This window comes from Cygnus olor, chromosome 1, assembly GCF_009769625.2.
Source record: "Cygnus olor isolate bCygOlo1 chromosome 1, bCygOlo1.pri.v2, whole genome shotgun sequence".
Lineage (NCBI taxonomy): Eukaryota > Metazoa > Chordata > Aves > Anseriformes > Anatidae > Cygnus > Cygnus olor.
The window spans coordinates 100,050,844-100,075,928 of NC_049169.1; the positions used below are offsets into that span (position 1 = coordinate 100,050,844).

General features: G+C 38.6%; 1 protein-coding gene across 1 annotated transcript in view; it reads right to left on the reverse strand.

The window, feature by feature from the left end:
- MAN1A2 (mannosidase alpha class 1A member 2) overlaps nucleotides 1-25,085 on the reverse strand; it is a 110,684-nt gene that overhangs the window by 6,256 nt on the left and 79,343 nt on the right. The window contains exons 8-11 of the mRNA XM_040572601.1: nucleotides 21,347-21,462; nucleotides 14,205-14,424; nucleotides 9,241-9,413; nucleotides 1,559-1,674 (exon numbers count right to left, since the gene is read on the reverse strand). Coding sequence (XP_040428535.1) covers nucleotides 1,559-1,674; nucleotides 9,241-9,413; nucleotides 14,205-14,424; nucleotides 21,347-21,462 — 625 coding nt within the window. The remainder of the gene's footprint in view (nucleotides 1-1,558; nucleotides 1,675-9,240; nucleotides 9,414-14,204; nucleotides 14,425-21,346; nucleotides 21,463-25,085) is intronic.

A 25,085-nucleotide genomic window follows, 5' to 3' on the forward strand; every position in this document is an offset into this window, starting at 1 on the left:
GACAAACCTTTCCCTTACATGTGATGAACCTGGGAGTCCTTTCTCACCAGTGAAACATGTTGTGGTGCCCGAAGTAGGCAACAGTGCTGCCTCTGTCAGGACCTGCTTTCTCACCTATGTATTTTGAGCTCCTAATACCCCAAATCAATCTTGATATACAGAAATTGCAGCTAAAACCTGCTAAATACTGTAAACTCTGAAAAAAAAGGAAAAAGAAACCTGTTTCATTCTGCAAAAGCTGCACACCCTGCTAGATTGCCAAATGATTACAACTGTTTCTTCTTCAAATCCCTGGGTTGTAATGACAGAAAGGACACCTTAATGAGTCTTCACTGCTGACAGGTTTGTGCAACTACATATGTATCATCCCTTCCATTGGCAGAAAGTGGCACGGATATATAACCAGAGATGACAACAACTGAGAGCTGCTCTGGCCACTTTCAAAGGCCAAAAGTGGCTTCTGGTTAATTCTATGAAATTACAAACAAAAATATTCTGCAAAATGCTATACAGGAGGAAAAAAAAGGGTAGGGAATATAGCCAGCTCACACACTTTTCTCCCAAAGGTAGACAATTCACAAGGTCTCAGGGAGGTAACCTACACAGGAACCTTGGTAGATTTCAGTGCCAGAACTGAATTACCAAATTCACTGATGTGATTGTCAAGAAATTGTCACACCTTTGGAGACATTGCTTTATAGGCAAAACCCCAGAATGATCACAGTTGCATGACAAAAGAGTGCTCTTGATAGCTGGTCACGTCAATGATGGAAGAGATGAGTAGTCATGATAAGCTGGCTGTTTTAAAAACTGATCTCTTAATGTCTCCATGACATATTCTTATCTTTACACATTTTTCTTATTGTATGCAGCATCTCCATAACTTAAAGGTTATAGCATATTCTAGTACAGAATAGCATTTTTTTTATTATGAATCAAAAAGAAACTTTGAACACTATACATTGAACCAAATATGCAACAGAGTGCATTAACCTCTGCACAATGGACTACAGGTGTCCTGCTGACTCAACTGAATTGAAGAATATTTAAAAGATTCTAAAATCTGAAGTACATGAAAGATTATAAAATATGCCTGATATTCTGGCTTACAACAAAAAGCATTCTAGAAAAATATGCTATAGGAGAAATACAGAAAAATAATACAAGGGCATGGAGGAATTTTTTTTCCCCATTTACTCCCTTGCAGTGACACACACAGGAGAAACAGGTTCTACAGTAACGGAGTATAAGTCAGTGTATCTAAAAATGTGTTTTGCAAATGGAATCTCTTAAAAAGGAGATATCTGTCCCCTATTGTAATGCCAGAAATCACACTGAAGTCTTAAAAATGAAAGCTCCCTCAGCATAAGCTTCTTGCATGGGAAATTCTACTTGTATTTCCTGCTGGGAAAATAGGCTGGCCTTGGACCTAAAGCTGTGAAAAAAAGAATGCCCAAACCACCCTGACAAGACAACAGATTATTTGTTAAGTCAACACGTTCTTCTGGAAATTAGATGCTGGCTTTTACAGGAAGAAGAAAGAGTGAAGACAGCTTACTTCAAAGTTTCAGCAAGGAAAAAGCTCTGCTGTACATCATCATATGTAGGAGATGAGGAATAGACATCCTTGACACCAGAAAAGCCACCACTGACTCGGCAATACTTGTCGATGGCCTGCGAAAAAGAAGGTTAAAAAAAAAAAAAAGATATTTAAATTGTATAACAAAATTTGAACACACTGAAATGTAAGGCTTGATCAAAAAAGCCTGCACTTTCCAGGCTACATAATTCTGTCACAAATCTCATGTCAGCGGATGTTGTGCATGTTAAAAGTTTATAATAGAGGGAAAAAAAAAAAAAGGACTGGACACATGGACACATACAACTAAAGACTCCACATTTGGCAAAACACTAGAAGGTAAAATGGTATCTGGGGAAGAATATGTTCTTTCCCAGGTATTCACTGTTGACTGATATTGGTGGGAGGATATAGCCTCAGCACACTTTTGCTGACTTTTTTAGACTGAGCTGCTATGTCTGGTCACAGGTAACACTGTTGTAGAACATTTTTCTATCAACCAATGTAATATGTGCTGTGGGGAGTGTTGGAAGATAAAAAACATCCTGGATTTTGCAGCTGAAAGAATTTCAGGAACTCTGTAACTAGTAATTTGTCATAGTGACTTATTGAAAATAGGAATTGAATACTGTACTCATCTTTAGGGACTTTGATTTCATCTTGTAAACTCTTCCAGCTGCTGCTTTCTCCCCACATTTCCATCTCCTATATATGCTTTTCTCTGTTTCCCCTTTATACAGCTGGAACTCAAGTCAAATTGTGTGCTGGACTGCAGAAGAGCATTTTATCATTAAAGCATGAAGTTTAAATCCATAAACATTTCACGCAGAAAGGGACCAATGGATCCTTGGTTCACAAACCACCTAGCTAATCAGTTCCAACACAGTACTGCAAAAAGCCTATTCAAAGAGGAGGAGACTGGGAAGAAGCTATCAGTAGTGCAGAGCACCTCTTGCCTATGCTTTCAGTCGTTCACCTCATACTCACAACTTTACAGCATGCAATGATATCAGCCATTAAAACCAGCCCCAAATAAATGACTCTGAAATGATTCACGGATTATCTGTGCTTCCCCACTACTTTGGTGGTGCTTCCTCAGCAGACACTAACTCTTTTAATAGATTTATGCAGGGACAGAAAAGGCACAATGATGAAGGAAACTGGCTCAGGATGTCTGTCATTAACAACTACTGAACACAGCTACCTGTAGTTTAGTAATCTATAATTTGGTCCATTAGTTTGCATGAAGTTTCTTTCTGTATGACACCAGATTTCTTGTCTTTCTTGGCAAAGTCTAATTCTTTCTGTATTTCCTTATCTCAAGTGGAGCTGCCTCCAATTTTGGTTGGAAAAACTCCCTTTTTTTCTGGGACTTGAGCCTCGACACAAGAAGAAAGTGTATGGATGAATTCTTTTCAGATCTGGTTACTGCTGCAGTCTAGGCTGACACTGAGACTATTCACATGTGGGATATACGTTGACCAAGTTCTCTCTACAGTCTGGAGAAGAAGATGTATGTGTAACTAAAGAGCACCCACATCCATGACAATCTCTTCAAATACTATTGCACATCACAAGTCATGCTGGCTACTGCATGGCAGCTAAAGGGGGCGGGGGGGGGGGGAGAAAAAAAGAAAAAGAAAAGAAAGAAAAGGAAAGGAAAAAAATAATTGTGTGGCATACTTCTGAAGAAGTAATGCATATGCTGTTTATGGAACCACTTGTCCATTCCTCCTTACAAATCCTGTGAGCTGCTAGGCAGGTGTGATCTGTATGAATAAAGGTCAAAACATTTTTGCTTTCTAAACAGGAAATGAAGTGAGTCCTCTTGCTCCTCTCTCTTTCTCTCTGTCTTTTTCAATAATAGTGCAGAACACCCCTTGTCTCTGCTCTGGAGTGTGGCAAGCTATGGGGAAAGCTACAATGGTTACAGTTTTGCCAGAATTCCCGGCAATGCAGAGCATGACCTTGTTGATGTCACTCTGGTCAACAATTCAGCAACCCTCACACTGTGTGCACGCTGTAAACTCTGTTTTTAGTTACCCTCACACAGCTCAGACAGGAGAACCTTGCAAGTGGTTGTGACAAAATGAAAAGGAAGAAATTATTTCACTTTTAGGACACTGTCTCATTCTTCCCCAAGAATTAAACCTGCAAGTCAGTGTGAAAAACACAACTTTTTTTTATTTTATTTTGGAGACTGCAAACAACAGACAGCACTTAGATCCTGCTCTACACTGCACAGGTCTCATGCTTGTAGTAGTAAAGAACTGTAAAGGAAAAATTCCTCCAGAAGACTATTAAATAGCTATTCAATAGTTATTCAAGTAAGGGTGAACAAACTGGTCTTGATTCAGAGGCGTACAGAACTTCAGGACACTGTCTGAAGAGTTTGGTGCTGAAGACAAGCTGCTTAAAAGCCACTTGAAATTTTCAGTGTTCTATCTTTACACAGGTCTCAGAGTACTTGGTGTACAGGCATCTGATTTGCTACCTGGATACTCTTTCACTCAAGATCAATTTCCTTGACAAAATGATGCTAATTTTTATTGCACCCTGGAATACAGGGAAGTCCTAGAGGACTGGAAGAGTATCAAGGGAATGCTACTATTACAAAGCACTAGCAGACTGACTGGATAATTTTAGGATGACATACCTAAATCCCAAACAATTATGGAAACCCAAGTAAAAAAATAAAAAAATAAAAGAACAAGAGGACAATTGACACCAATCAGCATGGTTTTACAGAAAACAATTTTCTCGGCAAGCTTGATTACATTCTTTAAGGTCTACAAAGTGGCAGATAAAGGAAACTGCAAAATTGTAATAAAACAAACATTTCTAAAGCAATTGACATGGTACCACAACACATTATGGTAAGAAAACAGCACTATACCATATCAATATAATTATATTAATTAAAAAATGGCCAACAGTGCTCTAAGAATGATCTGGCAATGTAAACTCATTACCAAATAGGGCTGCTTTTCAGAGATTCACAAGGAATGGTCTTAAATTTTATCAATCACTGCAACACTGCTGCTAGCAAAAATGACATAGGGGAGTAACAGTAGTCAGTGCAATCTCGCGGTAACTGGAACCCAAACAAAATGAGTTTCATATGGCCAGGTACAAAATGCTGTATCTAGAAATGAAGGCCATGTAACTGCAGATTAGTCTGAAAAGTAGACGCTTAGAAGAATTCAATGGCCAAAAGAGATAACTGAGTATGAGTTCCTACTAGGATGTTGTAGCAGGTATACACACAGGGATAGCAAACAGCAGCAAGCATATAGTTTTAATTTTGCACAGGGCTGTGGGTAAAGACAAAAACTGAAATATGCAGCTTCAGAATTAATTTTTTAAAAAGGATGATGAACAACTGAGGTGGGTGCAGGTGTTTGGAGAAAGTGTTTTACAGCAGGAGACAGCACAATTTGTTTAGCCTCTTAAGACAACCCAGTAGTAGGTTTGTTACAATCTGTGAAAACTCTGTAAAGAAAACATGGGGTAATAAAACACATTTTGATATGATATAGGAAGTCATAGGAAAATCCAATGATTGACAGCTGGAACTATATAAATTCAAATGGGAAATAAAACAGATACTTTTAACAGTACAACTAATTAAATAATGGAAAAAAACACCAAAGGAAGTGGATTTTCCAATTCCCCTTATTCAAATCAAGACTAGAAAAGAAAAATATGTAATATTGTACTCTTGCCAAACACTTATCTCAGTGCTCAAATATGATGCAATGTGAAATTTTGGATCCTGTGACATACAAGGAGGTCACAGTGGATCTAGGTTCTTTTGAAGTAAAATTGTAGTTGCCTCTAGATCAGATCCCAATTCCCTCAGTCCCTCTGAGGGACTGTGGTTGCATGTGTGACTCTTCTTGACTGTGCTAACAACATGTTCATAAAAACTCTGCCAGGTTTTTCACCAGCTTACCTCCCAAAACACTCCTGTGGTAATCACAGCTTTCAAACCCTGTATTGTGAATCCACGTTTCATTCTCCAACACCTCCAACCTTTCCACTACCAGCAGAACCTTCTCCCATTGTCTTATGCCTGCCTCTTTTCTATCTACTTTGCTTCACTAAGTAGAGACCTATAGATCTTCCATCCCAACTTACTGTTCATCCTCAGACTGCCTTTTAAGTTAGCCCAAACTTGAGATCTTGTATATTTCTTTCACTGTAAGTAAGAACTGCAAATGAACTCTGCTACCTCCCTGGTACAACCCTGCTGAGAAAGACATGCAAGTCCTCAGCAAAGCCAAGACATTTACTCATACAGCTTAGATTACTAATTGGCTTTACATGTCTATTGTGAGGCAGCGGCTCTTACTGGTTTCAAATTACTAGCCTAAAAAGGATTTCAGTCATCTTCTATATTTACTCTGGATACCTTGCATGCATATTTCAGTAAAAGTTCATGCAAACACCCAGCACACCATCATCCACTTTGGCTGGCCCAGTACAATTGGGATTAATTTTGCCTACAGTGCTAGGCATAGTATTAGGGAGAATTAGCCTTTTTTTTTTATTAGGAAAGAGATAGAGACCCTGTTCCAGTGATTCAGGATTGCTGTTAGAATCTAGATCCAACTTCCACTGGATGAAGAGATGACAGAGCAGGCCTTGGCCAAACCACAACATTAGCACTAAAATGCCCAAATTCTGTCCAAATACATAGATAATAAAAGCCAACAAGAAGCTGTCATTAGTGAAATAAAAAGCCAACAAGAAGCTGTCAGTGAAATAGATAATGAAAAGACAGTTCAAAAATATGTATACACGCAAAATACAGTCTTCCGTGCAAATTCCCACTGATAAAAAGCAGGGAGAGATCTGGGCTGGGAGTGCTAATAAACCTGAGTAATGGAGTATACTTAAAAAAGCCAGGCAGTTCTACAGTGTACCCTGGACCAACTCTGGAGAGTTTTTACAATGAGAGAAACAGGCTTCTAACATATTGGTGAACTAACTCAAATCCATTTGGGTAGGGATTTATTCATCTGTTCAAAGAAGCAAACAAGGGAGACCACCATGATCATCAAACATTAGGTTCAATGCTAAAAAAAAAAAAAAAAAAAAAAAAAGACCATTTCAAATTCTGAAACAAAATACATTTTCCCCTGAAGTGTCAAGGATATACTAGAATTCTGATGAAGAAAATACCATTCATCATGAGAAGTCTGTACTACAGATTTCAAAGTATGTTTCAGTGGTCAAAAAGCATCAGGAAAGTGAATACAGTCTGTTACAAAAGAGCACATCCTATGTGTTACATGAGATAATTCTCTATTTATAAATGGAGGAATAAGCACAGCCGGAAATGCATGTGTCAGAGAAGAAGGGAAAGTAGTGAGTAGGTGTGAGGGCTAACCATAAGAACTTACTATCTATATGTAGGGAATAAAAAATTCTGGGGAGCAAAAAGCTTCCCAAACTCCTTTGTTAGTATGACAGTGGGAGAAGGAAAAACTCTAATCATGGGATGGAGGGGCATGCAAAACCACTTATGAAAAGTTCGAAAATACTCTATGAGTATGTTGGATTAAGAAACTCTTTATTGAATAAGTAAGCAGAAGAAGACACTCTGTAAGGACAGATGCAGTTAAGCACATGGGGTGCTTAATTTACACAACTTCAATGCAGGTGATGTGGGATAAAATAAAATCTTAGCCCTGTACAAATAGAAAACTGGGGACAGGGGAGGAGGGAGGAAGGGTTTGGTTTGAAAGCACTAGGGGGAACCAAGATATGAAGGCAGATGGCGAAAACTGAACAAATGCAATCCAAAAACATGCTTTGCACTGTGATTGAGACAGAGGTCTTGGCCTGAAAAATTTGTATTTGCATTCTTTAACCTAGTATAAATGCTCTAATCTCATCTCTCATCACCCAGACAGAGCTTCTGACAGGAGCTGGTGTTAGATCAGCAGGCATTTGTTGCACACACACTGGCAAGGAGTAGGTTACTAAATCCATTTCTTTGTCATATTAGAAACATTTATAGTTCAAGCAGAAGGGAAGATATGACTCAATATTTGATGTTTTACAGATAGCGGCAATGGATTCTGGAATACAAATCTGACAAATGTGGAACCTCTCTGCAGAATAACATGATGTTGGTTTTAACAAAACAGTCTACAAAGCAAAACCTAACTAAAACTAAGACACAACCTTAAAATATTAGGATTCTTCTACATGATTGTAACTGCACTGAGGAAGGATAGGGATGAGCTGAGTTAAAATACCCCAAACCTTCCCTAACTGTCTTTGACCTTGTGAATACAAACTTCTCAACAGATCTCCTCATGCTCCGGGTACTTTTTCTGGGTTGCTTTCCTCTTGAGCTAAACTGGTTTTGACCTGCAGAAAAACATTTCTCCAGGCTCTTGATTCTTCTCTTCCTTGGCTCTTCCCTCATCTCATTTGCCTGGCTGTAGTCAAAATACTTCATTAGTGTCTTGTTATCTTTAATGTTTATTCTGGTCTCTGAAACTGGCTTTGAGCTGTTTCCAAAGACTGCTGGAGCTACAGTAGGAAAGTGGAGGAGCTGCAGTAGTCCACTGGCCACTCAGATCTTGAAGAGGACCAGAAAACTGCTGACAGTGAATTAGCTTTGCATGACCCTGGTAGAGACCAGCAGGTGGAACCAGTGAGAAAAAAGAGACCAGAAAAGGCTTACAGTTAGATCTGGGAAGCGTTCAAAATGAGAAACTTTTGGAAATTACAAATAATTTTTATGAAGCCTAGTTATTCATATAGCTAGCCTACAGACTATAACTATCAGATATCTATGTGCAAAGAATGAATGAGGGAAGCCCATGAGCACAGAGATTAGGATTTTTAGTATGAATCTGGGTTTCTGTAGATCAGTATAAGCATTTCCAATGAGAAAGACTCAAGAGCATTTTCACGCTCAGGTACTTGTTTAAGATATACAATGACCAAATTTAAACCCAGTGAAGCAGCCATACAAGGGAGCAACAATCTCTTAAGTACCTTAGCAACCATGTTTAAGTTCTGCCTTATGTGCCATTGCTTATTCACTTTATGGTCTACTTCTTGTGATGCTGTATTTTTTCATTATAATTGAGTAAATTTAAATTGACTGGCAATTTTATTTCCTTCCTTTCAGACAGCTAAGATAAGAAAAAGCCATGATATCAACCCACATGTATATGCTATCTAGTCTACAAACCTTCTGAAAACAGCTGTCCTTCCACTTGAGTTTTGATAGCAGACCAAGTAGAAATCTTAAGAACAGCAGTCTTTTAATCTAAACAAAGTGCTAACACATGTTTAATAAAGTTATATATAATATGCTTTCATTTCCCAGGATAAATTACCTCTCCTGGGAGCTATGGACTACTGATTACAGTAGGAGTCATGACCAGTGGATTCTAATTTCAGACCTAAAACTCATCAGATATATAATGCTGAACGTCTCATCTGTGAAGCTCTTTTAGCATTTGCAGAACAGGAAGAACACTATGCACCTTCATATATACCCTGGTTTACTGGAACTCGTAAAAATCAATTACCATTTGAAGTGTTTCTGGATATCAGTACCACTGGATGAAAGTGGCTACAAAAGGAAAATAAGTTGAATTAATTTAGTGATAGATAAATAATACAGTTACCTGTGTCGCCTCCCAGCCCCACTGCCTGTACTTGGGATCGTGGGTGAATCTCCACATATACCAGTAGGTCTCAATCACCTCTGGTCTTAGGATGTAGTACTTCTCGTTCTGCCGCACTGCCACTGCCTCTACACCACCGTCAAATTTGAATGCTTCTGGACCCAGCTTTAATGCTGCAGAGGAAAGAAAAAAAGTTTTTTTTTTCTTAAAAAAAAAGAGAGGAAGAAATGTATTCCTTATAAATCTTTACAGGAAGAGTGGATAGGAGTCTGCTACATCCCAAGCATGTGAGAGAAGCAGAAACGAGCTTGTCTTTAAGCAGTCTCATAAATATTTCCTATTGTTGAGGCCTTTAATTTTTCTTATGAATAATTTATCCAATTCCTGTGAGAAAAATACCTATCTTGACAGGAGTAGAGTAATCCTCCTGAAAACTAATGAATCACTAAGAATATAAACACATTAATACATTCAACTATAGGATAAAATTAAAGTGGCTGACATTTGTTCTTCATAAGCAAAAGAAACAAAAAGGGTCACCAGAGGTTTTAATGTCCTTTGATCCCACCCAGCACAGCTGGAAAAGATCTTAGAACAAAAACAGGTGTCACCACCACATATAACTGCCATCTTATTCAAACTCTCTTGGTTTAGGGAAGTGCTGTCAAACCACCATAACTGATGTGCTTCATAATGCGATCCTCAAGTAAAGGGTTTCAAAATAAGTCAACGTAAAGTTAGTCACACCTGAAAATTAATCTCTGAACTAAGAGATTTGCCATTTCTGTCCTTAAAGGAAGATGTAATAGTACTGTGCCAGCATCTGTGGGACTATTTGTTTAAAAAGGATGTACCTTTAGAAATACTTTCCATACTATGAAGCTGCAGCTCCACACATTTTTAATTACACAGCTACAACCTGGACTGTCACAAGTCCATGGAGCCAGATGGGATCCACCCAAGGGTGCTGAGGGAGGGGAGCTGGCAGACGCGATTGCTGAGCCGCTTTCTATCATCTATGAGCAGTCGTGGTCAAACAGAGAGGTCCCAGGTGAGTAGAAACTTGCTAATGTGACGCCCATCAACCTGATGTGTGACGCCTGTCAACCTGACCTCAGTGCCAGGGAAAATTATGGAACAGATCATCTTGAGTGCAATCACACAACATGTGCAAGACAACCAGGGGATCAGGACCAGCCAGCATGGGTTCATGAAAGGCAAGTCCTGCCTAACTAACCTCATCTCCTTCTATGACCGGGTGACCCGCCTGGTGGATGACGGAAAGGCTGTTGACATAGTCTACCCAGACTTCAGCAAAGCCTTCGACACAGTCTTCTGGAGAAGCTGGCAGCCCATGGCTTGGACTGGCACACTCTTTGCTGGGTTAAAAACTGGCTGGATGGCCGGGCCCAGAGATGGGAGCTACAGTCCCAGCTTTGGGACTACAGAAGTTCTTCAAGATATTTTTGTTTGAGACTTTCTGAACAATTCCATCAAGGTACATTGTTATTTTACACTTCTTACAAAATAAGTAATCATTATTCCACATTTAGCTGCCTTCTGTGAGTCTTGGGATAGAGACAGCATCTGGTCATATCTTAACAATGTCTCAGCTGAAATCTTATTCATTGGATTTATTCTGCATTGGTGTTGTCACACTTAAAAGAACACCTACTGCTACACCCAGATTCTGAGAGCAGGTCTTGTCAGAAACTTTAAATATGTGCAAGAAACTTCACAAAATAATCTCTGTGTGATCAATACTTTATGTACTATCAGCTAATAGGTGAGAAAATTCTTATGTATAAGCGATGGTATATTTTTCTAAAATACTGCGTGCTGTAAATCATCACTTTCTGCCACCTATACAGATGATCTTGCTTATTAATTTAACCTCTACAATACCTAGGAAAGGAAATTATTCAGTTTGATTTCCTCATGGTATTTCTGTTCTTTTTGTTTCACTGTACATCTTTTTTTCACTATCATTTATGGCTTCCACGTTACTAGTTATTCTATGCCTTTGCCATGTCTCTCAATGGTGCAAGCATGTAAAACAGAACTAATCCCCAGTAACCAGAATACTTCAAGGTGTGCAGTCCACACACAAGCTTAAACTTTGACAAACCTAGCAGCATGAATAAGTGAAAATTTTAGCCTTACCGAAGCCTACTGACAGCATTATGACCCCTTGTGCTGTGCCAGTACATGCCCAGACAGATCAAAGCATGTGTTGCATCTTTAATTCTCACTATCTTCTCTTCAAACTGCATACCTCACTACAGAAAAATCGCAAAAACTCTTGTCAAAGGATGGGAGATTTAGGATGACTGCAGCAATAATCTATCAATAGGTTATGCTACAGAACAAAAGCAGAGTAGGTATGAAACAGAGGCATGTGTGGATTACACACCACAAGAGTATGTGGACTCGGGAAATATTACTGACTCAGTGGCAGAACAGAATCATGGCTGTACCTTCCAAAGACCATCAGCTTCCTCCAGCTGGTGAATTAGAAAGGCATCCCACAGGGACTGCTAGACTGATCCTTAGCTTGAACAGAATCTACAGGGATTTTCACAGAGCCATAGCAAGAGCCTGAGCTTCTCAGGATATCCCCAGTCAATTTTCCAGGCTACAACTCAGGAGTCTTAAGTCTTCCCCCAGATATTCCTGCAGAACCTTGACAGGTAAATCAGATTTTCGGAGTGACCGAGTCCCTGCATAAGCCCGTCATTGATTACATGAGATCCTAATTGTCATTGGGAAACGATGTCCACGGAAATACAACAGGAAAAGTTGCAAGGACTTTCCAACTCCTCTGTACTAATCAGCACTGTGGAGCAGACAGCATCATGAGAGATGAAATGGGTAACTTAAGTGCTAAGAGAATGCAATCTGGTGGGAAAGACAATACAAAGGTTGTAGTAACATCTAGAAGGATTAAGGAAAAACTTGTAACAAGCCATGTAGGAGAAGGCTGTCGTGTAGACAGACCACCTTGTATTTGGACAAGGAGACTTGGACTCAACTTGAGAAAGCAATATGCATAGGACAGCAAATTTTTCTCTAGGGGTAGGTCTGCAAGTGACTTCAGATTTGGTCCCAAAAAATAGCAGGGTATCAACATAGTTTAACTGCCCAAAGCTAACTTGAAGGAAATGATTAACCTGTTTTTGAATAATCAGTCCCCAAGGGTAATAAAAGAAAACACTTTTACCTGAGTTGGTTTACTATGGTGGCCAGGTTCCATGTGAAAAAACTCAGATCTGTACAGAGGTCAAGAAACTGACTTTTGAACTGGAATTGGTCTATGTCTACCACAAAACATAACTATCTCCTGTTATCTGTTTTGACTGAGATGTGGAATAAGGCATCCTTGAAATCAAGAGACAGAAGTCCTCTTCTCTGTATAGGTAAGATGTTCTCTATCACCAACCAGAACTGAGCACATGTATGAGTGTAAATAGTCCTTTTAAGTCCAAAATTGGGTCTCATCCTTCCTCCACATCTGCTCCTATGAAAAAACTATGCAATTCCCAACTAACAGTGTTATGTAATAAGGCAGAGATGGAACCCTGCGGGCTGAGACTGAAACTTTGTTTGACCCAGCAAGACACGTAGGTGCAATAGGCTGTAGGCTTATTTTTTTTTCTTTTTCTTTATGCTATTACTACACCGATGAAAGTCTCTCTCCTAACCACCAAATTGAATTTTTTAAAATTACAAGTGATGATACAATGACACTATGTAATCCTTGTGAATAAATACATGAATTCACATCTTAAAACTGCTTGGAGTTTTAGTTCCCCTTTACTTCTACTAGCAAGGTATTTCAGAAGCTTCTGTGATGGACCCACAAGGCCATTTACAATTTCTAGCCTACATTCATCCATGGCGAGCATACAGTTCTTGCTCTTGGTATAACTGTGTTGCTTGTGTCTTAAAATAGCTCTATTTCTTTTCAGTGTTTATCCCTTAATATGACAACAAATGTATTTCCTTCTTGGTCATTATTTTTCTCATATAGGCAGGCCAACATCTCTTATTTTCCTACTGTAAAATAAAAGCTCTGTCACTCTCATTATTCTGTTGGTCATTCTCTGCATTCTTTCTGCTTCAAAATTCAGATTTGTACAGAGTATTCTGGATGACAAATTATACATGTCTTCTAAGGCAGTGTTAATATTCACTTATCTCTCTTGAAAATTCTTTACCTGATACAGACTAGGGCTGCACTGGCATTTTTCAACTTCCAGTTTACAGAACAAGCTCCTGCCTTTTTTGTAGTAACTTTTTCTTTCTGACAGTCCAGTCCTCCAAGGTCTTCCTGTTCCTTACTCTGAGACTCTTCTGTTTTAACCGTTTCTTTTGACTTTTTGGCCACAGTAAGCACAATCAGCACAATCCAACTTTATGCATCAAGGTCACTATTTAAGACAAAAGAAAACCTGGTCCAAAAGACTAAATTGAGAAATATCCAGCCCAATGGTAACACTGCCTCCTCATTAGGCTTTGGCCACCTCCCAATTTAGTAATCTCCATCCTCTCACGTTTAATTGTACTTACCCATAATCTACTACTACTAAAACCAAAAAAACAGCACTTACAAATTTCTTATCCTACATAACCGTAAAAATGGTATGTATGAAATGAGAAACTGCCCTACATATCTGGGAGGACAAGAGTTCACACATACTCTTTCCTCCCTGCACCCACATAACATATCTTTGCCAACTGATGCAAAGATATGGATAAACATGCAGGAGGGAACTATAAAAAGTCTGTTTTTTGCATTTACTTACCACGGTGGAGATCAGAGTAAACACACGGATGTTAAGAAAATTACACTGGTATTAAAAACAATATTAGACAAGGAACAGGTCCATAACAACTCTTAAAAACAACTTCAATAATTTCTGTATTTCAACTACTGAAATAACTAAATTAGCAATGCATCTTACTTGTTCTGTCATATGATTCATGACAAGTATGTGCAATTTCAGCTCCAAGCTGCAAGTAATGTCCAGCTTTGTCATCTCGGGAACCATCTGCTCCAAGGGCAAACATTCCCCCTGCAAAACAGGTCAAATGGCCCATCTTTCTTTCAAGGTGCCCATTCTTCCACTCCCCAATGAAGGTCAGTCCTCCATTGGACTTTCTGATGAGATGTTTTTCTATGGCCTACAAGAAGATTAAGAGAACTTTCAAATACTGTTTTAAATGCAAATTTTACATACTAACACTTCTTTAAAGAATAAAATACTGTTTTCAAAAAGTAAATATTTTTTTCTTCTGCCAAACTCACTTCTGAGCACTACAGGAACAAACAGCTGTAAGAATACAATTTCAATGAACATTAAAAAATACCCTACCTGCTAAACGATGCTATTGAGACCAGCCACAGGAAAGTCAAAACACAGATGACACTGCAATTTTATCTGAGAATTCATCACATTTTATGGCTCACATGGCTGTTTGTCTACCTGTTAACTCTGAGAAGTAAATAAATGTTCTACTGTACAGTCTGTGTGTACTCAGAAAACACATCCAAATTGGATGCTTTTGGTCAGCAATAAACGTAAATGAACCACTTGTACTCTCAGTCAGCCTTTAATAGAAAGTGACAGGAATGCTCCAGCCACCTTTTAGCTTCTCCACAGCAGCCTTCTGATTGCACACAGGTAAAGAATGGGTGAGGGTTAGAATAGGTGTTCACAAAAAGCACTATTATTAACAGATGAAGTTACAGCTGTTTTTTCTTTGCACATTTGTACCAATATATATTGTTGCTTGTGATTTATAAAATGGTACTCTTTTGGTACTGTTTGGAGAACAGTAACTTTCCAAAGTTTGCAAAATACATGGAAAAATGCATTTACTTAAGCCTCTTTCAAAGAGGGTGATAATCTCTACCATCTACTGCAGTACTTACTTGAAGGGATGAAAGACACAGACTCCTGATGGCTCTTGAACAGGAGACCTTTATTGCCATTTTTCACCACTACATATACTTTTCCTGTAGCCCCATGTGCTGTCCACGCGCCCGAATCTGTCATACAATTGGTTAGAGACCCTCAGACACGCGCCTCAAGCCAGCCAGCAATTGGCCACTGCCCAAAGCTCATCTTTAACACTGTAGCCAAGTTAATTTATCTCAACCTTGCTCAAGTTTTTGTTTCTACCACTTATTTCCTCTTTATCTCTAATTCAGGGACGTGTGAAACGGCGCAAAGCCACCTGCGAATTCCTTTCCCACACTTACTCTCTTTAGCATTATACCTTTTTTCTTGTAACAACTTTCTAGTTACATGACAGTTTGAGTCCACTATAATTATCTTCTTTACCATGGAGACATTTTTCCTACCTTCTTTCCAGAAATTTCTTTTGTACTTCCACACATAACCATCTGCTGGGTTCACAACTTCCTTTAAAGTGCATGAAAGTACTGGTCAGAGTACTCCAAGGCTGATTAGAGTTGAAGGATTAAAGTGCCATTAAAAAGGCATTTTTACTCTCCCTCCCATCCCCAAGATCTACTACAGAAGTGACCTATTACTCCTTTCCACTACTTTTCTGATGCCTACAATAAATGATACCCCAAAGGTGCACAACTATATTTTGCACTGAAATGTGATATACTGAGACCTGAGACCGCACAGAGGATCTTGCATACAACTGCAGTGATTATCTTGGATGCGGAGGTCATGTCTGCTTCACACAGTTGTATCATTGGTATCTACCCAGTGCTAGCCATACAGGTTGTTACCATACAGACTAAGGTAACATATACATAGTTTGCAACTTATCATTCAGATTTAAAACTAAACAGTGAAATAGCTGTGACAGTAGATATTCCAAATTAAAAAAAAAAAAAAAAGAAAAAAAAAAGACAGTGCTGAAGTACTACAAGGCTGTCAAAGCAGCTGTACTGAACCCAGCAAAATTTGACAGCAGTCCTCCATCCACATTCTGAAATAGCATCTGACAGTCTTCTAAATTTTTCTTCAACAGTACCCCAATGGAAAAAAACCAAAACCAAAACACAGAAAAAAAAAACAACTAAAAAAGCAGCAACAACAAAACACACAAAAGCACAACAGAATTATTGAAATTATTATCAGAAAAAAAACACAAACAAAACAGAATTCTTAGGATTAGGAGCCTGGGGAAGATGATAATATAAATACTAATTGGAAATAGTTGTATGTGTACTTTGTTTTCTGATATCTTCTTGACTTGAGATGCTGCAGTGCTTGCAGCAACTTTTCTGAATGATTATAATGATGGGAATCTACACCTCAGCCATACAGCCAGTGCAGATCTTGTAGTCCCCACACGGTCAAAGTGAATGCATTAGGTAAAAGCCAATCCAGTGCATTGCAGGGAGATGACTACTGTTATCAGTCGGATCCTGCTCCTTACTTGTCCTCAGGACTGAGACATCGTTTAGATGGTAAAGTTCACTACCATCATCTGTTGAGCCCATGTATTCTCAAAGTAATGACAGACAAGCGCTGATCTGCATTCCCATTGGCTTCACTTCTTCACTAATACCACTGACAGATCTGAAGAGTGTGCTTGTGGCAGGATCTAGTGAAAAGAATGCAGAAATAACTGACAGAGCAGAAACTACTAAGTCTTAGACAGCTGCCAGAGTGGTTGTATAACAATCATTCAAATTGGTATTGAGGACTGCTACAATACTGTGGCTTCTACTGCTGGGACGCCTGATGTAGTTAACTATACAAGCCTCATTTGTCTTGAAAGCACTGCTATAGGAAAGATTGGAGCTGCTGAAAATTATGCCACTGAAGATGATACTAAAATATAGCATTAGCTCCATTGATTCAGTTATCTTGGACAAAATTGATGGGATTTTTTTGACTATATGGTACATAAAACTTGGAGTTCTTTTTAGAGGTAGCCACTTTTTGCTATGAGTAACAAGAAGGCTTAAAAGGGTTTGGATTACTTATTTACTGGAGGAACACTTTTTTTCCAAAAAATTTTTGAATTGATCTTTCAGCAATTTTGTAACTGTTGAGGAGGAAATGGTTGCAGGTGCATTTTCAGGGGAACACAATTACTGTGCAGAGCCAGACTTGCTCTCTGAATTTGACTGAAGAACATCATCTAGCTGCCATGTACCCCTCTTCTGAACAGAGTCTGTTCTGAACTTGAACATCACTGTCTCGTGTATAGAGTATTTGAATGTAGTATTTGAAGTAGTATTTGAAATCTGAAAATAAAGTTCTGTTAGCTAGTTAATAATTAAGTACCATCTTAAAAGAGTAGCAAAGGAAGCATCCTCAAAAAGAAAATAAATGCAATCCTCTTAAAATACTGCATCATTCAACAATCTCCTGATTGCTAACTGTATAAAAAGGACAATTAATGTTTAGAGTTATTGACAAAGAACACCTGGGCATTGCAGGGAGCACTGCTCCTGGTGGATAGGAAAAGCTTGAGAAGGTTGGAAAAAATTTGACATTTGTACCCTGGGTTGGATGGCTGGGGCCACAGAGCAGTCCAATAGGTATTGGACTGCAATGGCATCCAGCTTGACCATGATGAGTATACATGCACTAGAGTGGACATGTGTACTTAAGCTCCCAAAGAAAACTTATTTCACATCAGAGATGTGAGATTAACTGATGGAAGAAGTTTCTTTAGTTAAATTCCAGAAACAAGAGTCTGAGATATGAACACAGTGTTGTCTCTGATGTTCATACTTTCTGTGATTCTATGATTACATAAAAACTGCATTTTCTGAGCTGTCTTGCAGTAGTATTTGCTATGTTGTGATAGTTGAACACTACTGGATCATTCTTTTGGCTATCTAATGCTGTGCAATAACAAAGAGCATGGATCAATTTTCTAAGTCTGACAGATTAGAGCACTCAGAGCAAACAGATCAAAAGGAAACTTCCCTACCTCCAGCCAATGTGAGAAGGAAAAAAAGGCACTTTAAACCAGGCTGGGTGGGAGATCCACCTGATGATGTTGAATGCAAAGAAGCCCATCCTCAGCATTTATCACCAGAAAAAAAACAAACTCAAAAAGTTTCAATATTTCAGCTCTTATCACAGCTGTGAATCTACATAGTAGGACATTGAAATGAATTGTACTTTACAGCAGAAGACTCCAGACTCCACTAATGTTTTTCAGGAGCATGCAGATATTGTGGATAACATAATTTGTTCACACTCTTGTTATGAAGTATGTAGTGACCTAGCTAAGGCTGTATATGCCATGGATTGGGAATCAGAACATCTGAAAAACAGGTGCTGTCATCCTTCTTCCTCTTGGTATCTCCAAGGAATGGCATGCCACTGTCTACTGCAAGACTTGAGAGGGAGGGTGTGGTGGTATATCTTCTACTTTCCCTTTTACATAAGCTAAGGGAGTAAAGTGTGGCAGGACAGATACCTTCTTTTTGTCTGGTGGGTGCTGAGAACATTTCCAGCTCTGTACTATGAGTAGGAAGAATCTATTTTACACTCTTACCCTTCTGCTTGCATAAATGACAATAAGATTTTGCTCAACATTTTGAAAAACAAATTAAAATTGTCAGCTCTGAAGGAAGACCTGTGATATGGGTAACAACCAAAGAACAGTAAGGGAATGGGCTCTGAAAATATTTTGAGATTTTCATTTAAAATTCAATATGCAATTACGTAAAACAAATCCTACTCTGATTCTTTGCACATATCTTTCAGTGTCAAGTAGGACTTTGGATAAACACAAACCCTGATCCAGAAGGACGTTCCAAAATGTGTAAATCAGTATGTTTCACGAAAACTCAAATGCACGTGGGTGTTGTTGTCTGAGAGGAAGCCAAAAAGGAAACATTCTGATGCACTACAGGTCATATCACATGAGAAGCAGAAGCAGCTCAGCTCCTTCTCCCTCCTGTCCACACCATCCTTTTCTCCAGTACCAAATTTGCTTTGCTGTATCTCCAGAGATGGAGATTTGCCCATGCAAAACATTTGTTAGATTGGGCTTACAGTGCAGAGAATCAAAGTTTATATTCTCTAATTTTCAAGTGCCCACCATAATAACTTCGAGTCAGAATAAAATATTTCAAGAGTAACCACATGTCAACCGCTAAAAAACCATTTTTAACCCCACAGGACCCAACACACTGCATCTAAGACTACTGAAAGAATTCAGCTACTGCTTTGAACTTAAGCAAGTTGACTGTTGACTTAAGCAAACACTGGAAAGCTAACGAAGTTTGAAAGGACTGGGAAATAGCTGATGCTGTAACAGTATTGGAAAAGATTAATGAAAGAACCATGTAAAATCAGTTATGTAGCTTGAAAAAAATAAGCGTTTGATTGACAATTGCATGCTGATATCATTAGGAGTATTAGTATAATCCTTGGTATTGTACAAAATATTAGTCCTAAACAAAATCAAGGCAGCACATATGAAACAGATTAAGAACTGGTCTTCTAGAACAGATCAACATAAAAAATTGTGAATAATCTTCATCCCATCAATATTTTGCAAGGATATTTTAATCAATGGTAGGCAGCATATCTACCAATAATCTGCAAGAGAAGAAATGCTAAAAAAATTTGCAGAAGACGCAAAAATTGATGGAGCTATAGATAGTGATAAAGGAAAAGTCAGCCCTGTAAATTCATTCAGAGCAAGTGATAAAATGGGTTTCACCTGAACAATCATGTTTTAGCAGAGATAAGTATAAGGTTGCACATCGAGGAATTGGGAATGTAAATCACAATAGTAGGAAAGCAATAAATCAAAAATACTATAACCAACTTCAGAGTAAAACCAACTGGGAAATGGATGACAGTGTCATACAAAGGTTAAGAGTGCAAACACAGCTTTTGGCTGGGCAAAGACAAGAAGCTGAGAAGAAATCAGGTGATGACACATTAGCAGAACCATTACAGAAACTAAATATCCAATTCTTGCCTCCACACACTTATAACACTGGAAAATACTTAGGAAGGAGCTTGAGAAAATAATTCAAAGCCTGCTCATGTTGTGAGATTAAAGGAAATCATATATCTGTTTTGGAAGTGCATGCCCATCATACCTTTGTCAGTAACCAGCTACATTATAGCTGATAGCCCTTTAAAACAAGGGGAAAAAAATCAAGTATCTGAAAGCCAAAGTTTGGCCAAATTCAGGTCAGAAATAAGACACATTACAGTTTCAAAACATTTTGAACTGGAATTTTATTATATAAATTTTTTAAATGTGAATTTCCAGAACTCCAAGAACAAGGATTTTGGTTCAGGAGACTGCCTGCACTAAAACTAAGCTTTGAAAGCTTGTGTTGAAAAAAACATGGCATGCACAAAGCACAGAACAAGTTTGACACCAAATATGAATTTGCATGCGGACAAGATCACACAATCCCTGCTGCTCTTGGCATCATAGCTAACTAGACTAAAGCTAGCTTGATTATTCTTCTTAACTGTAGATTAGGCACATGGGTATATATGGGTACAACTGAGTCTGATGAAAGATGGCTGTGTATGGGAAAACTCAGAAATAACAGTTGGGTGACATAAAGCTTAGAGTCACCACAAAAAGGCCCCTGAAAAATCCCACTGGACTGCCTTTACTGGTCTGCTTGGGCAGACACTACTTGAATTGTGAGAGGAAGCAAGATCATATTACAAAAGACCTACAGAACAAGGAATGGGTATGAATTACATTTTACAAGATGAATATTGAATATAGCATTAAACACTTGAGAAAATAATTTGAAGATTAAAACAATTCAGGACTTCAACTCCTCAAATGTTTCTGAACACTGGATAAAAATCATTTGGCCATTCTGCATATCTTAGAGTTGTTAGAGCTATTTCTAATAAAATATGCTTTGGAGTTTTACTTTACAACATTTTGGATGATATGATATTTTTAGTGCAATAATCTGCATCAGATATATTTCACAATAATACTTTTTATACTACTTAAAATGAAAGCTAGTCTTATTCATCACTTGATTTCTTAAAACTTACATAATCAAAACAAGTCCTAAGTGTTGCTGATTTTTTTCAATTATCAAATATGCTTAAATTCCACTGTACAAGAAAACTCAATGAATTATAATCACCTCAATTGCATCGTCGTACATTTTCCTTGCTTCTGTGTCCATCTTGTCTGACATAAGCCAGGCTTTCAATAAATATTCATAAAAACTGTCTCCCAGCCCGCCCACGGATGTATGATCTGCAGGAAGGAAAGAGGCAAAAGAAAAATTGAAGTTACATAATAGCACCTTAAATATAATTTAAAATATAAACTTACATTTTTAAGTTATACCATTTTGAATTATAAGTATTTTAAGCCTGTTTAGTAGGACAAAGCTGTACTGTATCCCCTCTGAACTCATTTCACAGACATGGATAGCCACTGCAGACAATGCAATTTTCCGTGCTCACTACTTGCCTTTCTACACAGGCTATCCCTCATATCACAAATTTAATTTAACTGAAGTTTTTACTTAATTCCACAGAACATAATTGTTTTGCTACTAGGGTTGTGTGTGTATACATGCATATGTACAAAAAACCATAAAAGCTCAGTATCCAGGATGCAACTAGGTCATGTGGCTGGCTATAAACCATCATCAACTATAAGGAATCTAATTTTTCCAGGAGATTATTATTTCCAACAGGACATTTACTTAACATACTAATGAATTTCTCAAGAGTAAATGTTCTTCTTTAAATTCCTCCAGTTGAAAGGGAAGTAAATAGTATACAACACAAGCCCTGCTCTGTTCCACCATGCCTGAGCAGCCACATCGTGTGCCGTAGCCAGACTGCTTGACTACTACAGTCCAGCATCACATAACCCAGACCTCCTAATGCACAGATTTCCTTTTTGCCATCTTTTCTTTGTCTTGCAGAGGTAGCCTTTCACAAGTACTGTCATCACTATTCTGTGCTGACAGACATAAGAAGCACCTATGTTTGCTGTCTGGGTGACTATCAGATATCATCACACACAGCCTACTGATGACCTGACTCAGTTTTAGACCTCCTGTTCCAGACATGACAAGCACTCCCTCAGTACACCCTTCATTCAAAAAGTAATATGACCTCCAAGATTTAATACACAGTTCCAACCAGAAAAGTGCATAACTTCTTTATTCTCAGTATTACAACCCCCATAAAGCTGGCACCAGAGCAGTCAGTCTGCTCAATACAGGGTAAGGAAATGTTTAAGAACAATATGGTCACAATTACAGAAATTCAGTGCCCTAAGCACAGTTGTGATATAGTCACACAACTTCCCTTTTACTGGGTGAAAGAAAGAAAGAACCAAACAATATTTCCTTTTTTAATGTTCCTCAGAAAGGTGGTATTACTTGCAGCCTGTCTGGGACAAAGGTGTAGAACAAAAGGTAGAACTCTCCTTCTGGTCCTTCTTGTAAAGCCCTGTCATGCCCTAGAAGGGCATATGTAGAAACAAATGGAAAGCCTTTAGCTTCCCCATTTGTCTTAAGGTTCTGAGTTTGGTGGAAATAATTTCATACCCTTTTCTTACATCTCAGTATCTCTGAGAGCCTTTTCACATCCAGCTATCCAGTGATTTAACTACAGGCAGTGAACTTTCATATGCTATCTAGTTCTAAGCTGTAAGAGGGCATTCAGGCCATTTTCTTCCACAAATGCAAAGACCAGAAATTACATCTTCAAAGAACAATTATATTCTTACATCGACATGAGAACTAAGGGTCTGCGGTTTTCAGAAAAAAATAAATCATCCCAAGACTTCAAAGTTACAGCTCACGTCAGCACTACTCAAGGACTGTCTTCACAAGAAATATAGCTTAAAACGACTTCTGTTAAGCCGCTGCCTCCTCTTCAGTTGAGTTCCGTCACTTTAGAGATTGCTGCCAGCATTGCTACTCCACCAGGTTTCCTTCATAGATGCACTCAGTCCCCAGCCAGGACAGGGCTGCTGAATGTCTCTGAGCAGCGTTCCTCTTGTAGAAGCTCCAGCTGGGTTCAGGGCATGCAAGAGCAGGGAGATGAGTGGGAAAGATTTATTTCTTAAAATAAGAAATCCATGTACAGGTGGATTTCCAAAGTCAATTATCAGAAGCACTCCCTGTTTCACCTCTGCTTCTTCAGACAGTCATTTGAGAACTGTCTTTGTGTCCTGTCAGCAGCTCTCCTCCTCCTCCACATTCCTTCTTGTCTCAGATGAAAGTACAAGGAATACGGAAGCAAGTCACATCAGGACACAGCATAGAGCCACCTCCAAGGCAGCCTTTTTTGCACCTTCTTCATGTGTTCAGAGAACAGAGCTGTGCAAGACTCTCAGATGCAGATTTTCCTCCCACTCAACCAGTGGGATGCAAACATGGTAAGGCTAAGAGGTTCTGAGGGCCTCACAGCTCTCTGCAGTATTGTTTTGTTTATTGCCATTTTGCATACCTCACACCAACTCTGATATATGAGCAGTTTTCAAGGCTCCTCATTCATTAAACACTGTGCTGCCACTCCCCAGCTGATGCCCTTCACAGATGGACCACAGGAAAGACCTGTCAGAAGGGGCAAACTGATTCTGTGCCATTTCTTCAGCAGCACGAAATGGTGAAATGAAATATATTCGGTGGTCACACATGACAAGACATCACGGGCAGGAGGAAAGCACAGGAAACCTTTCACACAGGAGGGAAGCAGTATTTCAGGGAAACTTGCTGTATGCAGATACAGCTGTTGATATTTACCTGACCTCTCCCATCTGCAAAAAACAGCAGAAAAAGGTTGGGACTAAAATGGAAGCAACCACAGCAGCTGAGCTAAGGTTTAAGCACAGCAAGATTTCCAACATCTACTGCTGCATTACCTGCAGCTCTGGCAATATCTTCCTCAGGTTGTCTTCTAGGGTCAGAGGATGTTGCTTAAGCAGAATTCACTGCAGTTTGTGTAAGGACTCTAACTAGAAATGGTTGAAAATCAAACAACTTTTTGTTGGGACTTCAACAACTTGCTCTTACTTAGCATGGAAATGCCAAAAAGTATTTTTCAAAATCCCTTAATGAATCCATAAATGGTGAAAATTGTAGATTTGGGTCATCACACACCTTCCTCTCCTATAACCACAGCTCCCTACCCAAACTTATCATCATAAGGTCTATGCTGGTTATCATATTCTCCTGCTGTTTGAGAAACAGGTCAGATGGATTCAGAGATTTAATTCAGCTCAGCTCAAAATGTTTTACTCAAAAATGTCTTATGCATAGAATATTTTGAAGTGTTTTTTGTTGTTGCTTGTTTGTTTTGTTTTTTTTTAAATCAACCCCAACCTTGCATGTCAATCCAGAGAATGAAAAAGGACAGTTCATGATTTGAATAATAGTTTGTAATAGGGTCCTGGCACTAGCTACTCTTTAGACAGTTGTGAAGGTATTATGTTTAAAATGTTTATAAGTATTTTGCAAATTTGGAAATTGATTTTTCACTAATTAGATCTATAAGCATTATTTAATCAGTTGCATAGCATTTAAAGGTTTTTACTGTGAAAAACTATTTCACAGTGAAATCCTGAAGGAAAATTCTTTGCAGATAAAGACAAATATAGCAAAGAGAACAGAAGTATGAGGGCATATCCAGTACGGCAGAAGCCACATATTCTATTCAATGACAACTACATATTTTTAGAACATTACTTCCTTCCAATGGAAGACAAATTAAGGTATTTTTTCATTCCTTCCTCTGCTCCCCTCCTTTTCATTTCTTTTTATTTTATTGTACTTTATTAAGAGTAGGCCTTGGTGACTTTTTTCAAACATGAAAGGATTTCAGTCAAGGATTCCTTGGAAAGTCTTATTTTAA